This window comes from Temnothorax longispinosus, chromosome 10 (assembly GCF_030848805.1).
Source record: "Temnothorax longispinosus isolate EJ_2023e chromosome 10, Tlon_JGU_v1, whole genome shotgun sequence".
NCBI lineage: Eukaryota > Metazoa > Arthropoda > Insecta > Hymenoptera > Formicidae > Temnothorax > Temnothorax longispinosus.
Window position 1 is genome coordinate 10,102,428 of NC_092367.1, and position 18,961 is coordinate 10,121,388.

Consider the following 18,961-nt stretch of genomic DNA (forward strand, 5'->3'; position numbering starts at 1 on the left):
AGGACATACACACGTGTGTTCGCAGGGCATATTCGTGGTCGCTACCAGTCGCTACATCGCGTCGGTATGACAGGTCCCATAACCTGATAGTCGTCAACTTTAACAGTTAATATCTCGCTTCGCGGGGCAGAGCGGGGCTTTTTTCTGCCAAATTCGTTTGTTTTGTGCAAAAACGCATCAATTAAGCCTAAATTTAGCGAAATCGGTGAGGAGGGAGCTCTCCTTCAAATTTACCAAAAAAATTTCTTTTTTAATTTTTACCTAGAAAATGACCTTTGCGCCAATTTTCATTGACATATTCATAATTAGCATATCAAAATATAATAGTATACAAAATTTTAGAACGATCGGAGGTATGGGCTTTTCGGAAATTTATCCAAGGACTGTAGCGAGAACATTTGTAAGGCCCTGAGAAACAAAGGGTTCGATGTTGTTTATACGGTTCCTAAAAAACTCGACCGCATTATTAAAAGAGGAAAAGATTATAGGCTCGAAAATGTTAAACGTATGGAGCTTGTATATGAGATCGATTGCCTTAATTGTGACGCATGTTACATCGGACAGACCAAAAGAAATTTGGAGACTAGAATCAAAGAACATCGTGCCGATATTAAAAAGCATCCAAGCAATCGTTCTGTCGTCAGTAAGCACAAGACCTCTTGCAATCATGATTTTAATTGGTCTAGTCCCAAAGTTCTACACAGTGAGAAACATTTTAAAAGGAAAGAGATCGCCGAAATGGTGTTTATAAAAAAAGGTAACAACACTATTAATTTACAGAAGGACACCGACAACCTTCCGGTGATATATGACAAAATTGTAACGATGCGCCCCGAAACGCATCATTCCCGGTGAGCATCAGCCGGATGCCTCCCGGCCGAACACCCGCCGGGCGAGACAGGGCACGTTGTGCCCTTTTTTATCTAATCATCTCGCGTAGCAGTCCGCAAACGGACTTAGCGCGGCAACCGACTCGGAGCACCGAGCGGTGCCGAAAAAGGCCGAGAGCCACCGAACGCGATCGCGGCGTCGGGACGCCGCACTTCCCGAACGCTCCGCCGCTCCATCCTGGCGCGCGCGATCGCCGTCGCGTATACCCTCGTCACGCCGACATACCATCGCGGGCGTATATAAACCGAGCAACGTTGCTTAATATTAGATTCCGCCGTGAGCCAGCAACCGATCCGACCGATTCTCCGCTGCTCACGGATCCCGAAATCCCACAGTCGAACAACCAGGAGGTAGAGAGTGTTCTTTGCCTCTGCCGAGTGAAGCATCTAGGCGGTTGACTCGAACTTCCATACGAACACCTATGACACCGGAGTGAACTAGGGTAAGAGAGTTCTTCTCTTACTCGCCAAGGGTCTTGGCCACCCGGTGCCGCCTCCCGCCTACACGAATCGATGCGCCAGGAGATAGAGAGTACTTCTCTATCTCCGCTAAGGGTCTTAGCCGCTCGATATCGCGTCCAATCACAATCCAGCGCCCTACGCGCTCACTGCCGCCGCTATCCAAGCCCGCGATACCGCGTCACCCGCGCCAAAATCGTACACCGTACTTCAGCGAGCCCGCGCGCCCGCCGATCCGCGAGACTCCGCGATCTCCGTGTATCGTCGCTTTACCGGCGTCCGCAAAATCCGCGATATCTGTACGTCACCGCCATTGTAACCGCATCCGCGATCTATTACACGTACCCATCGACTCCGCGATACCTGTACGTCACCGCCATTGTAACCGCGTCCGCGATCTATTACACGTACCCAGCGACTCCGCGATATCTGTATATCACCGCCATTATAACCGCGACCGCGATCTTTTGTACATATCCACCGCTCCCGCGAGCATCTGTATGTATTCACGCATAATTGAATAAACCTTGTTTCGTTTTGCTATATTTTAACCGAGTCTTGTGTCTTCCTCCGCGCCTACTCCGAACCCTGATCAGCCGCGAGCTAAATCCGCGCTTCGGAAGCTAGGTTGTTTTAAAATAATAAATTTAATGTAAGCGTTTTCCGTTACCTCTGCCTTTGTTTTTTACTCAGTCGTCCGTTGTCATCTGAGGTGATTGCATCACCGAACACCACACGAATATGACTCTTCAATTATTTTATTACCTTTCGACACACAAAACACGTAAGCGATGCTCTCTTTATATAATTCTTTTTATCAGACTCTTTCCGTATTATATTTTAGTTCGTAAACTCATTATTGTACTCTTTTTGTCGTTTAGTTCGTAGACTTATTGCTGCCACACTGTGTACATTGAAGTGTTTTGCAAGCGTTTAAATTAATATACGTACTTGATAAGGACCGGAATCTCGGTTGAAACGCGTTGTGCTTTTTAAATAAAGACCGCCAGTTTGGTTAAAGTAAAGGATTTTGTTTGATTTAGCTAGATTATATTTTGCGACGCTATTTTATACTGCCGCGTGGCGGTTATGCACCACGGTACAAAGCCCAGCGTCACAATGACGTAGAGCGGGTGTCAGAGCCGGATACGAACGCGAAATGTGTTGGGCGGCAGGTGTGGAGAAGGCCACACCACCTTTTGCTCTAAATAACTCGAAACGCGCGAAGTGACTCCAAATGATCCTAGATAATCTACGCTAAAGATTCTCTCTATCCTCGTAAGGCTCCAAACCGAATAACACTGCTCTGACCGCTCGCGGCGGCTGCTCCATCAGCGGCAGAGGGTCGTAGTTCAATGACCGGGTAACTCGAGAAGACGTTGACAGTGGTTAGGCGAAACAAAAAAAAAGAATCTGCGGAAAATAGATATCAGAAATTGTATTTGCACAGCATGACGGGATAGCTTCCCATTACTTTTCACGAAAGATACACGCGAAGACTCTACAAGTGGTCTTCAACAAATACACGCATCACGCTAACTATTCTCCACGATCGAGAAACGCCGATCTCTAGATAGGGTCCGAAAGATAGAAATATTACCCGAAAACGGAATATGACCTAGAATTATTATCCGCGAAATAGACACGCAAACTCTCAATAATATAATCGCATCATAGCAATATTACCCGCAAAATAGAAATATTATTCGTAAAATCGAAACATTATCCGCAAAATAGAAACGCAAAACTCTAAGTAGGATCGCCGCAAAATAGAAATATGATCCGCAAAGAACTATGATCCGCAAAGTAGAAACTATTATTCGCAAAATAGCAATATAATCCGCAAAATAGAAACATTAATAGAAACGCAAAACTCTAAATAGGATAGCCGCAAAATAGAAATATGATCCGCAAAGTAAGATATTATTCGCAAGCTAGAAATTGTATTTGCCAAATAGAAACGCAAACAGCACCGCACATCTAAGCACCACGCGGGTCTCACGTCCTCGGCACGTGATCGGGAAGCCTCCCGCGGGCGTGGCCGGGCGTACAATTAACACGCGGGGGCCGCGGTATGCCGCTATAATTACCGCCGAATCTAACACGCAAGTTAACGGGGTGACTGTGGGGCCTGGCCGAACTTATCGATAATCGGACGCGCAAAAGAGCTACCGTAATACGCGACAAGTAATTGTCCCTCCGATCGCCCGTACTTATACGACGGTTGAGTCGAGAAGGAAAGAAGTCCCACGTTTCTACGGGCAGCGACGGGCGGGGTATGTCAGACCCGACTTTTAACACGCGAAAATCCCGAAGGATTCACGACAACAATCCCGAAGGATTCACGGCAAGGACGCGTAGACCACCATCGGATCATACGCGCCTCTCTCACAATTACTCGGTACGCGACCCTCCGCCCTCGCTGCCACCTGTTACCTCGTTGGGATTGCCGGCCGCTCACGTCTCGCCAATCCTCAGACCTTTGACCTCGCCAGAGCTCTACAAGCCGCCCTCGCTCACAATCCGCCCTGGGTCCTCGCCGGACCGCCGCTCTCGCTCGCAAGTCCTCGCCGGACATCCGCTCTCGCTCGCTATTCGTCCTTGCCGGACGTCCACGCTCGCTCGCTATCGGCCCCACAGTGACGATCCCTCTCGCGCCTTCGGTCCTCGGCGCCTCGCTCGGTGGTGCGTTTCCGCCCCGTCGGGTGGCGCGAGTTTGCCGAAACTAGGGCCGTACGGCCGCTTCCTCCTGAAACGTCACTAAACGGCCAGAAACGCCCGCGCAAGATAAATTGGTCCACCCCATCGCGAGGATGGAGTCCGAGGTTCCGCACGAGCCACAGGCTCATGTGACGGGCCCAAGGGGCCACGTCACAATTTATATAATGTTATGTGTATACATGCTTTACATTACCGTGTTGCAGGATCGCTTCCTGATACCAGTGTGTTCAGTGCTACAAAATTTGGTCAAGCTGTGGAAAATGACACTTTAAATGCACCTCCGCCATCTCCTTTGCCTGGGACAGATATAATGATGCCTTACTTTCTTGTAGGAGATGATATTTTTTCCTTAAGGCACAATTTGATGCGCCTATACTCCAAACGAAATAGACTGACTGAGACACAACGTATCTATAATTATAGACATTCCCGAGCTCGACGAGTAATAGAAAATACTTTTGGTATTTTGACAACAAGGTATGGTAGAGAAAATGGAATATTACTTCAATCTCATCCAAAAAGTAAATTAATCTCAATATTTGTATCTTCATTGTGTTCTAGGTGGCGTATCCTTCGGACTACACTAGCCTTACTTCCAGACTCAGTCGAAAGTATTGTACATGCAACAGCGTGCCTACACAACTTTATAATGAAAAGAGAGCAACATCAACAGGGATTTAAACAATATTGTCCCCCTGCTTATGTCGATCAAGAGAATAACGATAGATATATAATTCCAGGAGAATGGAGGAATGATGCCCAAGCACCTAATATCCAGAATTTGCACAGAGTAGGTAGAAACCGTGCAGCTGCAGCAGCTGTTAACCAAAGAGATACCCTTGCAGATTACCTTGCCAACCATAAAGAGGGTCAAGTTCCTTGGCAATGGAATTTTACTTTTCGTGGCCGTAATATTAATGTTCCTTAGACATATAGACATATAGATATATAGTTATATGCAAGCTTGCAATTATAATTACTTTAGTAATTACATATCTGGAAAATAAATAATACACTGTAAGTTAAAGAAACACTTACTATGCATTTTGTAAATATAATAAAACTGTTTATTTTTACATTTATGAATATATTTGAACAAGTTTTTAACATAACAGTGTTTTTTATCATACCCGTAGTATTCCAATATTTAAAAAAATCTCTGTTCAATACATTGTACTATCATATCAGTCTTATTAAACTAAAGACCCTCTAATAAGAGAGAGAGAGAAAGAGAGAGAGAGAGAGAGAGAGAGAGAGAGAGAGAGAGAGAGAAAGAAAGAATTTGGCCATAGGCAATTTGATCAAAGTTTTACGAGAGAAAAAGACATATATTCGCTATTCATTTTTAGAAAAAATTTATTCTTTCTCGCAGGACTTTGATAAAATCGTCTTATGGCCAAACTCTTATTATAGAAAATCTCCATCTTATGCCATATTTAATATCATACCATAAACATTGCATACTTTAAAATTGCACCAAATCTTATCGCTTATTAAGTTTACATTCTACTGAACACAGCCAACATTGTAAAAAAAACTATTCAATAGAGTTAACATTTAAAAATATATATAGCTGATCAACACAGCTAGTACATGTTGCATTAAGTTTCAATGTGCTACATTGGTTATCTCAATAACAAATACTAATATGTTTTGGCACTTGCCTTAGAAAAAAAAGAAATTTTCAAGGAACTAAAAATAAAAGATATAAGAATAAAAATAAGACGAAACAAATAAACCAGTTCAACCAGTACAGTTTCTTCATGCTTTTGGTTCACTTTTGATAAGTTGTAATCAAGTTCAATATAGCAATTAAACAATACATTTGCTGTATTACTGGCACTTGATCAAATGCAACAAAAATGGTCTCAGCAAAAGGGTTTTTATGCTTCTGCTCATCTACTTTGAGAGTAGTAGACTCAGACATGGAATTCTGTACAACTTTGGCAAGGTTGCTCAAAGCTGAGATTGACTGCTCCAGGAGACCACTCATAGCATCATCATTTTTTTGCTTCTTTTTTGCAAAATTATCTGAGTCAGGAACAACTTTCTTCCTTTTTACACTAAAAAGGACTCCGCACAAAACCACGTGAAAAAGCCGTTCTACCGAATTGACTAAAACTTTGGGAATCGGTAGTTTATGTGATGCTGATTAAAAGTCTCTAGGCGCGAAATCCGAAAATGGCCAGTTTTCACGTTATGGTGGCTTTTCAAGATACGAGAGGTCAAAAGTTGGGAATATGACCAACAGATCTAGCTTACATGGGTTATCTACGCACGCCGCACGCATCGACAGCACTCATTGAGACGGAACTTGTTCTTGTTGATCCTGGATAGCGCTAAGAACGGGTAGCGCAAGCCAAGAGCCATATACTCGATCTGGCCGTATCAGTAACTTGGCCATATTAGCTGCACAAATGTTGCGTAGCTATTGCTTATCCTGACAGTTTTCACACATCCTCTGAACAAGTCCCATCTCAATGCGGAACAAGTTCCGTTTCAATAAGTGCCGTCGATGCGTGCGGCGTGCGTAGATAACCCATGTAAACTAGATCTGTTGGCCATATTCCCAACTTTTTTGACCTTTCGTATCTTGAAAACTGGCCATTTTCGGATTTCGCGCCTAGAGACTTTTGATCAGCATTACATAAACTACCGATTCCCAAAGTTTTAGCCAATTCGGTAAAACGGCTTTTTCACGTGGTTTATTGTGCGGGGTCCTTTTTGACTTAATCTTTTGAGAATTCGTACTGTCTTCACATGCAGCACTCTCACATGCTGTGCTGCTACTATCGTCAATATCAATAAGTATATCATCAATGTTCACTACTAAATCAATGCACTCTTCGGTGGTTGGAGACACTCCTTGGTGGTTGGACGGCACTGGTGGCAGTGATACAGGAGAAGAAGCCCTGGGTGACATGGGTGGTGTAGCAGAACGTAAATTCCCCATAGAACTACGGCCTCTGTAATAAACACATGTATAAGTTTATTACCTCAATAAGATATGAATGTGAGAATTTTTCTTTAATAAAATGCTTGGACTCACTTTCGGTGAGCAATATATGTGATCAGAAATGACACAGCTCTCATGAGATGCCACTCCACTTTTTTCGCTGCTGGTCCTCCGCCTGATCCGCTGGCTGGTTTGGTTTTCCTTTCTCTCAACTTTTTTCCAAGTTGATTTCGCAGCTGATTCCATCTACTCTCTAATTGTTCAACTGTATAAACAACAAAGAGATTAGAATGGATAAATTACAAACCGTACTTTTAAGCACGTCAATAAACATTAATATACCTGATAATAATATTCCAGACGCCTCTCGTATCATATTCCAAGCGTCTTTCTACACCTCTTGGTTTTTATAATTCCGATGTTTTTTGTAATACAACACCGGGTTCTCTCTTACCAAAGTAATGAGGATTTCATCATTAATTGTAACCTCTATGTCATCCATTGCCGATTATCACTACGCCACTCACTTATTAACTTATTTAACAAGATATCGGAAGTTATATCGGCGAGCAAGGTTATATCCACGAACGACGTATTGTAAGATTTTCAAATAGAGATAAGTATACAGCTTTCAAGTAGAGATAGGCATGAGTCGGTTGGATCGCGTTAACACAAAAATAAATAAGCGGGAAACCCGGAAGGTTAAATGGAGTAGGAGAAAGCCTTCGCGCATTCGGAAGAAAGGAATGGACGGGCGGCAGATAGAATCGAGTCGCCGAGCGAAAAGTAGGAAAAGTAATTCGGAGAGAGAGAAACAGAGGTGCGTGCCAATTATATAGAGAGACAGATCGGTCGAAGGCCTGCGGTAATTTAACGAGGGAATGTTCCCGGACTATATGTACATTTATAAAATAAAAGACTGTCGTTATATTGAATTAAAACATCTTACAGTATTTTCTCCGACACGAAAAAACACGTCCTCTTCGCTATATGTCGGCTTTAAGCTTTATGCTCTAGGTCGTAAGAATTGAGTTTTGCGCAATTCGCTTAGATCTAACGGCTAAAGCTTAAATACTGCACGGGAATGTCTTCGAGACGGAAATGACGTTTAATGCTTACGGCTTAGAGCTTAAATACCCTTAAAGCATGGTTGTAGACCAGCACTAACAGATTCTCATTTACACGTGACGAGTGCCATCTCCACTTTATAAGATTTTGCGAAGAAGACGACGACGACGAATCTGAATGACATAAATTAAGCAGAAAAATAGAGGCATACATGCATATCTATGCATCAAGTGCATATCTGTGCATTAATGTTGTATCATTATAATTAGAAAAATCTATTTTTTCTCCAGTATTTAAATCTTTCGATAATATTGACTTATTAAAAGAATTCAGTGATTTGTTTCTGGAGAAGCGTTCTCCTTCCTGTAAAATATATGCTGTAGCGTCTCACTTAAAATTAAAATAATTAATTAATAATGTTATATATATATATATATATATATATATATATATATATAATGAAAGGAGGATATGTGAAAGGAGGATGTATCGCTTCCTGTATCTTTTTAATAAAAAATATCTTGTTAAAAAATAATTTTGTTAATAAATTATTATATACTTAGCGTGAGACGCTACCGCGTCTCTTAATATGTGTATATATATATATATATATATATATATATGTGAGCGTGAACGCGCGCGCGCGCACGCACGCACGCACGCACGCACACACACACACACACACACACACACACACACACACACACACACATGCACGCACACACACGCATGCACAGACACTCAACATTCACGAGTATATTTATGTGCACTCATTACACATAAAAGAAGGCATTAGATTATCTGAAGAAATGTGGCAGACACTCAGATTCTGTGACTTCAGAGCTCCATATCTCTTTAGCCTCTGATTTCCTGTGTTTGTGACAATGGAGAAAGTTCAGAGTCATACAAACTACAACATATTTCAGAGCCGAGCAATTTAACCAGGGTCACTATTCCATAAGAAATGGGAGGGGTTCTTTGTCATATATTAATTTTGTTATTGTTGTAGGTAATGGTTGGAAAATCATATCAGGATATGAAAGAGGACAAACCCAAGAGAGTTACGATCTTTATACTAATAATTCGATTTGGGATCATCCTATAGATTTGCATTATACAACTCAGACTCTACAAAATTCTCCGAAATTATTATTACAAGTGTTTTGCAGAGATAATTATGGAAGACTGATATTTCTTTCATATGGAGTATATAATGTCCCATTGTCACCTGGTTCTTACATTTTAGATTGTCATACATGGAAACCTATTGGTATATTTGCAATTTAAATATATAAAACTTCACAATTCTGTAGTAAAGTTCTGTAGTAGTTTATTATTATTCTCTCAATAAAACTTTTATACAGGTGCTTGGACAGACAAACTATATGATAGATTCTTAGGAAAAAGTTTACAATTAAAGTCACCTAGTGTTTTAATCAACACATTAGACAGGTTTGAAGTATTAACACAAAGTATGGGAACAGTGATTGTTCATTTACATATCTTGGCAAGAAATTTTAATAAATTTGGATGTCAGTTGTAAACGGACAATTGTAAAAACAATAAAAATTGGATACACAATTTATCTTTAATTAGAAAGTCTACAAGAAGACTCTAATTTTGAGCGAATATTTATATTAATATAATATATAAACAACAATTTCCAATGATGTTTTTTCTTCTGTTGCTATTTCTAGCATATATTAATATGGTAGAAATAACCAAAATTGAAGATATATCAATCTGTATAAATGACACAGATTGCAACGAGTCAATAGACTCAACCATATATATACAGATTCCTAAAGTTGATGATCCATCTTTAGAAGACTTATCAAATGAGACAGAAGAAGAGGTTAATATTTTCACTACTCCCATTCCTACAGAGATATCTTCAAGAATAAATGCCAATGCAACAGAACAATCAGAAGTACAATCAACTTTAACAACTATATCTTTACCATCTTCAACAACGATTTCCTCATCAACTATGTATTCAAATGATAATGAAATTCTTGCACTCAAAGAACAAGAGATATGCGAGTGCGACTTGACGGTATGTGCAAGTGTCATTTTTTGATACAAAATATTGAATTTTGTTGAATAAAAGAAAACAATTATTTAATATTTGAATTATAACATTCCCACATAGCAAAAAAATCTCCATAGGATGATCTGATTTTGATCCCATTTTGATCCAAACTAAAAAATCATTCGTAGGATTACTTAAAAGTATCCAATATAATATTACATATAATTTAGTCGATATTGTTGGGATCTAATTTCGTTATATAATTATATCCTAGGGATGTAATTATAAGATATCCATTGTACAGAATATCTTATAAGTGGACATATAGGCATCCTCGGTACATCTTAAGTATATTTCTAGGTATTATGGAGATAAACCCTAAATATCTGAAAATCTCTCGAGATTGTTATGTGAGATTGTTATAGTTCATATTAATAAATTTGATTAAATATTTTAATTTTTTAAAATATATATAAACAGATATATTAAATAATAGAATATATAGTTATTACATATATATTATATTTTATAAACACATTTTTTCATTTTTTTCATACAGAAATTTTTATGTGACATCAATTGCTGCTGTGACATAGATTGCAATCATTTTCACTTATCTGCCTTTTCGTATTGTCAAAATTATCATATGGAGCTGTATGACAGTCGGTATTGCTATAACCAAAATTTTATACAACGAAATAACACACCTTTTATTTTTGAAAAACTTGGAAATAATTTGTTTTGCATCCTGTATGACAATCTTCCATCTATGTATAGTACTGACAACGATTTGGTAAGTAAGTTAAGTGTAATAAAACTGTTAAATATATCATTTTCCAATTAATTTTATAATTAAATAATTTAACTAATTCTATAATTTATTAGAAAATGGTTTTTAGAATATCATATTATTTAATTTCTTAGCTGTAAAAAACGTATACGTACGCTCTGATTGTGAGAAGCTTCTTACTTACTAGAAAAGATACAACAAATGATTTCCAATTAGAGAGTATTAGAATTAAAAGTAGAAAGGGTTGTCTTATGTCCCCTCGTTTGCGAGGAAACTATCAAGAGACTCGAAGGACCAGAGGGAGAGTATCAGAGTTTTCCCTCGCCTTTAGAGGCGCGAAAAAGCAAAAAGCGAAGCGAACAAATTAAAAGGTGACTCACCGCCCGGCATATACCTTGTGTTCCGTTTGGCAAGGCCTGGTAATCTTCTGCATCCGCGATATTAAGCAGCAAACAAGCAGTTAATAGGCAGCAAAACAATAAAACAGGCAGGCAAAACTATACAGCAAGCAGGCAGGCCTTTCGTGCTAGCACAGGATCGTTGCGTGTGAGTGTCGTCTCAATTGAGCACTTCCACTTTGAGTCTCGGACTTATGTCTCCGAGGACTGAGTTCCAAAGGTGAGTCTCGGACTTGTGGCTCCGAGGACTCGTCGATCTTAACTGAGTTCCCAAAAATGAGCCTCGGACTTGTGGCTCCGAGGTCTCGTCGTTTTTAACTGGGTTTCCGAAGCGATCCTGCAAGCGTGGTCGCGAGCGAGTAATCGGCTCCTTATCGCTACCGTCGGCGGATGAGCGATGGCAGCACCAATGAGTCACGCGTATCTCAATCGAAGTTATCAATCGCGATCTGCCAACGTTTCACGAGATAATAAATGCACATGACAACGAACTTATCAACTAATGCTTACTAACATGCTTGCTAACTATTTACAAAGTAGTACCAAACAAAAAGATTAGAAGAAAACTAAAGATTTCAATGTTTTTGTTAAATGTCTTTAGACATTAACGATACAATTTTATCACAAATTAGATCTTATACATTTTCAATATTTTTGTTCTCAAACAAAAATTTAAAATATTAAAGGTATCCAAACAAAACAGTTCAAAAATTGTGGTTTTTTTCAAGAAGAGGACGGCTATATTCGGCAGAAGTCAGCATTTAATTAAGCGCCTTGCACTGCAGGCTGGTTTCTTATATTAAACGCGTGAGGATTTTTAATTACTTTGAAAGTACGCCGCGTGGCGGCAGCGCGTGTTACTAACGTGATGGTAGATTGAGTCAAATTGAGTTTCTATAAGGTGAGTTATTTTAATCGACGCAAATATCTCGAAAAATATAAAAGATATGAAAAAATGTTTCGGACAAAAAATGTATAATCTAAAGGGGGACACATGATTCCGATATAAGTTGCAACCCGATTTCCCTCGGTCTCGCTGGCCGAAGAGGCGCGGTTGCAAATTAATCAACTAATTGCCAGATGATATCTCCAAGGGGATAACAAGGTCGAATCTCTTACCGTAACTTCCGTACCTAAGATCTTGGGCGGTACCTTTCGATTGGGCGCCAGGTGCGATTATAGACGCGCACCACGTCTCGACAACGTCTGCCTCAATAGCCTCGCCGCGAGCTCAGGGCGTAGTTCCGCGTGACAAGGGTGGAGGTGGAGAAGGAGCGACACGCAAAGTAAAGCTCGATAATAAACAATACTAACCAAATATATTTCACAAAAAACACATAAAAATCATAGCGGGAATTCAGTACGCAACATTAAGCAATAATGTGCTTGCAAGATTCTTTGCCGAGCAAACGCGACGATATTTGCCCGCGTACGCGACGCAAAATATCCGCGAAGCTCTTGAGGCACCGCAATGTACCCGGCGCGGTCTCTCCCGACACGCACACGGTGCTCCCGCGCACGGCAAGCAACAATATACTCGAATACGCAACGCTAAGCACAATATCCGCCGAAGCGCACCGCCCGTGGCACGCTTCCGCTCACAATTCACAAAATACACGCCGCAACAACCGCGAATTGACTGTCGATCACACGAGCTTCGAGGAGGGCTTTCCGAAATATTCCTGGCTACGATCTCGGCCGGCCACGCACCCGCGGTCTCGGATAATAGCCGCGATAAGCTAACCGGCATCCACGACGACGGGTCGCGACCGAGATCGAGCCCTCAATTACTTGGCAGCACCGGAGTGGAGATCTCGTCAGCGGCTGATTCGACAGTCAGGAGTGGTGGGTGGGTTCGGCAGGACCACGCCGGGCCCCCGCACGCGCGCGCCCTCAAGCTCGCGGTTCTCCCGCCCCGCCGATTGGTCGTGTGTGTCGCCCTGTTCGCGACGTTGCAGACGATTTCTGCCATTTTCCCGCGGCCCGTTTGATTTGGCTGCTGAGTGTGCTTGGGCCCCTCGCGGTTTCCCGTCCGGCTGGCCAGGCCGTGGCGGCGCCGCTCGGCCCTCTGGGCGCCATCGGGTGAAGTGTGCAGGTCGTCCACCCGCGCTGCAGTCGCGGTGGTGCACCCGTGATTATGCTGCGGCGGGGCCGTGTCGTGCTGTGCGAGACATTTCCGGCGCTTCTCCAGCGGCAGGCCCCGGTAGCCCGCCCGTCGGCCGACCACTTCGCCGTACGTCCTCCGAGCGCCCGTCCTTCCCTCGTCGCGACTCTCGTCGTTACATGTGGTCGGTGATCCCCCGCTCCAGCACCACCTGTCATTCCTACGGAACTTAACTAAAAAGGTTAGTCAACGCAGACAGCCCTTCCTCGACCCGAGTCGAGGCGCCATCCCCGACCTTCCCCTCGGCCGAGCTACCGTCTGGGCGGAGGACGCGACAAATGTCACATCACAGAGTCATGTCGTAGATATCGTCGTTTTCAAAAAATTTCAAAGAAGACTAATTTTTAAAGTAAAACTTGATTTTTTTCCTTGAAATAAAAGTTGTAGAGCTCGACAAAACGTTTTCAAAACACTATAATAAAGCCATCTTTTGTTATATATATATATCAATATAAGAATTTCTTAAGATATTTAAATTTTTTAAAATTCGAAGTATAGGCTCCAATGGAAATCCACGAATATAGAAAACATGCGAACTAAGAACCAAGTGCGGTAAATGATGCGCGAAAGTTTTATTTTTATTTCTATTTTACTTATCTTCCAACCTTGACTGCGCGCCGACTAAATTTGTCAGACTTGAAACACAGCTCCGGTTGGAGTAGTAAAATCTCCCCCTACACCTAATTAAATCGAATTGATTTAATAAGAAATTATTCCAAAAAATATTACCTCAGCCAGGGTTCGAACCTGGAATCTCCTTCATTCCGTGAAGGTGTCGTACCAATTCGACCACTGAGGCATGTGGTAATATTTATCGCAATAACCTATTATTAGTCCTGTCCCCTAACCTAAATTCCGGCACTCGTTCTTGCGCACTATAATTTACAATTGCATAATTAATTACTGAGCATCCTCTTGCACCCACATACGTATATTCCCCATCCCAATCCCCCTCTGTACATCCATACAAAAAATACCATCCTTTTTCATTTATCATGTCCACGAAGGACGGACTTCCTAGATGACGGTCTCGAGAGTTTCTGCGATCGTCGTCATTGCCGTCGCTTCCGCGGCATTCCACTGGGGTCTCCACCCGGAGTCTCTTCCTCGTAGCCATGGGTATGCTCATTGTCGTCCGTCCTATCCCGGACGAACCCCCAAATTTTACGGTCGTCGCGCGTCCGCTGCACTTCCTCACTCTAACACTCACGCGCGACGCGTTCCCGACACTCTCACAAGAAAAGATGACTCAGTTTAAAAAAAAAGAACTCGTTTATTATATCGCTCAATACAACGAGAGACTCGGGCAAACACGTCCGGTCAAAACGGAATTCCGGAGCCAAATCTGAACATCGTTATCTGTCAACAATCGTCTGCAGCCGGCGCTGGTAATGTTGATTTTATAGTTTTTGCGTACAATTGTATCTACGGAGAGTAAGTTTGCAGCTAACCCTGGAACATATAACACATTTTCGACACGAAGATTCTTTCGGCCTCGTTTACCGTGACCTTGACTTCTGCCGTTCCGCGAGCCATTGCCTTCACTTGACTATTATTTGCCGCCATTATGTTCTTGTTGTACCTCTTCACCTTCTTCAGACAGCTTGCCCAGCCCGTCATGTGTGTCGATGTGCCAGAGTCAAGGTACCAAGCTTTGCTCCTTTCCGTCCGCGTGGTGAATGTTGCGAATAATGCGAATACCTTCTGTGTCGGACTGTTCTTCTCCTTGGCGTCATCTCTCGCGTCATTTGTTACGACACTTGGCTGCGAAATGTCCTGTTTTGCCACATGCGTAGCATCTGATCTTCCCCTTCTCTTGCCCTTTCTTACGTGTCGCTTTCGCTTTTGAATATAATGCTTCTTCGGTCTCTGTTTCGTACAAGCTCGCGCAGGAGCCTAGGCTCTAGATTTAAAGAAAGGGAAACGACATTACTCTCATAGTTCCGTCGGTAAAGAGATTGTGTATTTCAAGGTTAGTCGTATTTCAATTTCGGATTATTTTATAATAAACAAATATGTCGTAGAAGAAAGTGTTGTACAGAGAACACATTGCATAAATACAAAATAAGAAAATGATGAATTATTAATGAATAATCCTTCCTTATATATGTTTCAATATTTTGATCTCTTGTGAGAAATTATTATAAGTAAACAGAATTCCTGTATGCTTATCTCTCGATAGGAGAAAACAATCTAATGCTTTCCAGACTTAAATCTTCTTTAAGAAAGGATCATTTATATTAAACATATTATTCAAAACGCAGAATACATAAAAGTGGCAATAATATACAAAGCATAAGTATAATTGAAGTACTGTGTCAATTAGCAATAGGTAAGAAATAATTCTTATATATTTCTCTCTCTCTCTCTCTCTCTCTCTCTCTCTCTCTCTCTCTCTCTCTCTCTCTCTCTCTCTCTGGACAGGTAATTAAGAACATACATACATCAGACACAAACGAAAGAATGATTATGCTTATACAGTCTATTGTGCTTGGTTTTACAAGTCAAATATAACGTACTTTCTATATCAATTGACACAGTAACTTCCGCAGTAAATCGAGTTATATAATAAGTATTAAAGCGATTAATAAACAACTCAGTAAAATGAATATCGAATTTAACTAAGTAATAAGGAATCTTTCGTATATAATACGTTGTCTCGTAAACGGTAATGAATGACCAATAGCCACGAGTTCGAATCACAATATACGCAAATATAATACCGAATACACGTGAATATACGAATCAAGTTTCACTCTCTGTCATGTATCTATAATGCAAGTGTAAATTACTATACATCGAGAATAAATGAGTTTACTCGCGGGTTGCAACCACTCGAAATGAACGTAATTTATACTGAGCTCAGTTAGATATATAATTCCGTAATATTTACAAGTGGCTACGTAGCCGTTCTACGAGGACATAGTCCGTCGCCTCGTGCTTTCTCTTACTCTGTAATCAGAAGATCGGAATTTACGATAGAACGTTAAGTTCATCATAATCCAGAGAATTGTATAACAATCTCTCTTAAGGGGGTAGCCTGGTCAAGCGCCCAAAAAAAAAGTGATTTTTTAAAACTGTTGTATTCAGAATCTACAATTGTAATCAATTTAAAACTTTTTTTTGCACACTAGTATAACTCTTAGACAATACAGAAAAATTTTATTTAAGACAAAAAAATTATTTAAACAAAAGATATAGCAGATCTTGTTGAGCGCCTTTAATTTGAAGCACCAAATCAGCGTACAGTTTCTGGGTTGCAAAAATGATCCAATCTGAAAATTTCAAATGATTTTGTAATCTATATACTTACATTTTCTATATAAATAGGCGCAAAATTTAATAAAATTAAAAATTTCAAGTTTTACAGCAATTTAAAAAAGAAAGCCGATTTTTCGCATAAAAAAGTCGGTAAAAATGGCCAATAAAATTTTTTTAAACAATTTTTATAAAATAATTTTCTATTCATATAGAAGATAATTATGTATTTTCAAAGTATGTTAAGTTTCAAGTCAATCCGTTTATTAGTTTTTGAGTAATCGTGCACGCCAATTTCAAAAACATGTTATCGAGAAAAACGCGTTTAAAGTTTTCGGTACGTATAAGAAAAGAAGTTAAATAAAGAATTTTTTTGAGAACTTACGGCTTTAGGTCAGTCAATCGGCAATTCCTGGACCATATAGTACGCTCTCAAACTTCCTCAAACAATTCTAATTGCTGTACATCTTGTAAAGCGTACCTGAGCGGCAACTGCATGCTCACATATCTGCTCGGAAAAAGGCTCGGTCGGTGGACTAACCGTTCGAATTTCGAAAAACCAAATATAGCCCCGTATTCTAGGGAGTATGTTAAGGAGTATTTTAAGCAAAAAATAAAAAAATGACTTTTCTGACCAGGCTACCCCCTTAAGTGATCTCTGGGTTACAAGAGCTCGATATGTTACCTGAAAGCAACTGCCGTGGTTGTCTCTAGATAATAATGATCTCCTTGACCAAGCCCCTGAGGGCATTCGCCAATGACCAAGATGGCCGTTTCGTCCTTCGTTAACGTGGTTACGTCGTAATGGCGAAGTTCGTCCTTCCTTCATTAGGCTCGACCCGAGGCACGTTTGATAATCTCTTTCCTCTAATCAGGGTTGCAAAAACCCTCCTTCGATAGTAATGATACCTCTCCGCTCTCGTTCTCAGAAAGGCTGGCGGATTACAATCGCACACAACTGTTCGAATATTCGAGCACGATAGAATTATACTGAACGCGACTGCACGCTTCGCTAGCTGGAAGACGAATGCTCGCTCGGCGGGCTGCACGCCCGTCCCGACACGCCCACGCCTGCTCGATATCGTTTCTCCGTGCCGTTTTCCGGCGCTGGGGCGCAACGCGGTCGGCGCAGCGCGCGCGAAAACACATAACATTAAAGATAAACTAGGGAACTGTAACACCGCCGCCATCTATGAGCACTCTACCGTATCGCCACTTATACATCAACAATGCTCACAGATGTCTACACATACACAATCTCTTCATGATTTCCTTTACTCTTTAAACAGTCTCTGTTGATTGTTTTCCGCCGGCCAGAACTTTCTAGGCCCATGATCATCGGCTGTACTCGTTGGGTAATCCCGATAGTAGCAACGCGCCTATCATTTCTTCTTTAACTTCGAAATCAAGTTTTTTCAAAGTTATGGGCCATATCATTATCGTGTTGACATACTCTTTCACGGAGTTGCAGTCATGTAACTTGGTAGATGTCAGGGTACGCAATAGGCCTACCTTGCGCGTAAGTCCTTTGTCTATGAATGCATTTTTCAAACTCTCCCACGCTTGCCTCGGAGTTTCTGCGTTCTGTATGTACCCGTAATTTTGCTTTTGCATCAACAGACAGGACGATCTTCGCTCTTGCTTTCGTCATCTTCTTGATGTCCGTTACATACGATTCATCTCCGAGTACGCAGCTCCACAGGTCTTCGGCTTCCAGACACGCTCGCATAGCGAATTTCCACGTTCCGTAATTTTCTCGGTTTATCAATTTTTCGATTTGGCTTAGGCTTTGTATGCCGGCCTCCGACATGGTTGATGCCTCGTGTTGTCGCTCGTCGCGCTTTCACTTTTTTTTAAATAGTTTTATTACCTTTTACTCCGGTATTATTGCGCTTTCTTGTTTTCGACTTTTAATTTGCGGCGGACTCACTTTTGATAACTAACAGGGCCCATAACCTGTTATGATTTAAGACTTTTAGCGGTAAGAGGAAACGAACATGTGTTTACTCGTTCGCTGCTTATACAAGAGAGAGCTTTATTCTGTGTAATGGCTCGTACATACAGATAGAAAGGTGGGGACATCAATCGCCTATCAGAGAGAAACCTGAGAGTGGCCACCGGGATCATTCCGTTCCAGCGGACGTATACTGACGCGCCGCCTGAGAAAATGGACGTCAACTACGTCGTTACGCTCGGTAACGGCACACACATGGTTCGTGTCCGTG

The 18,961-nt window shown here is 41.3% G+C and overlaps 1 protein-coding gene across 8 annotated transcripts in view; it reads left to right on the plus strand.

Annotated features, from left to right (window-relative positions):
* Positions 1-18,961, plus strand: part of LOC139821114 (tectonic-3) — a 169,064-nt gene that overhangs the window by 90,181 nt on the left and 59,922 nt on the right. For 5 of the 8 annotated variants that reach the window (XM_071791885.1, XM_071791884.1, XM_071791886.1 and 2 more), the window contains 3 exons: positions 9,104-9,364; positions 9,792-10,150; positions 10,686-10,919. The exons of 2 other annotated variants lie outside the window; for them this stretch is intronic. In XM_071791885.1, coding sequence (XP_071647986.1) covers positions 9,104-9,364; positions 9,792-10,150; positions 10,686-10,919 — 854 coding nt within the window. Of the gene's footprint in view, positions 1-9,103; positions 9,365-9,625; positions 10,151-10,685; positions 10,920-18,961 lie in introns of those variants that run through there. One more of the 8 variants, XM_071791887.1, reaches the window with a different exon arrangement.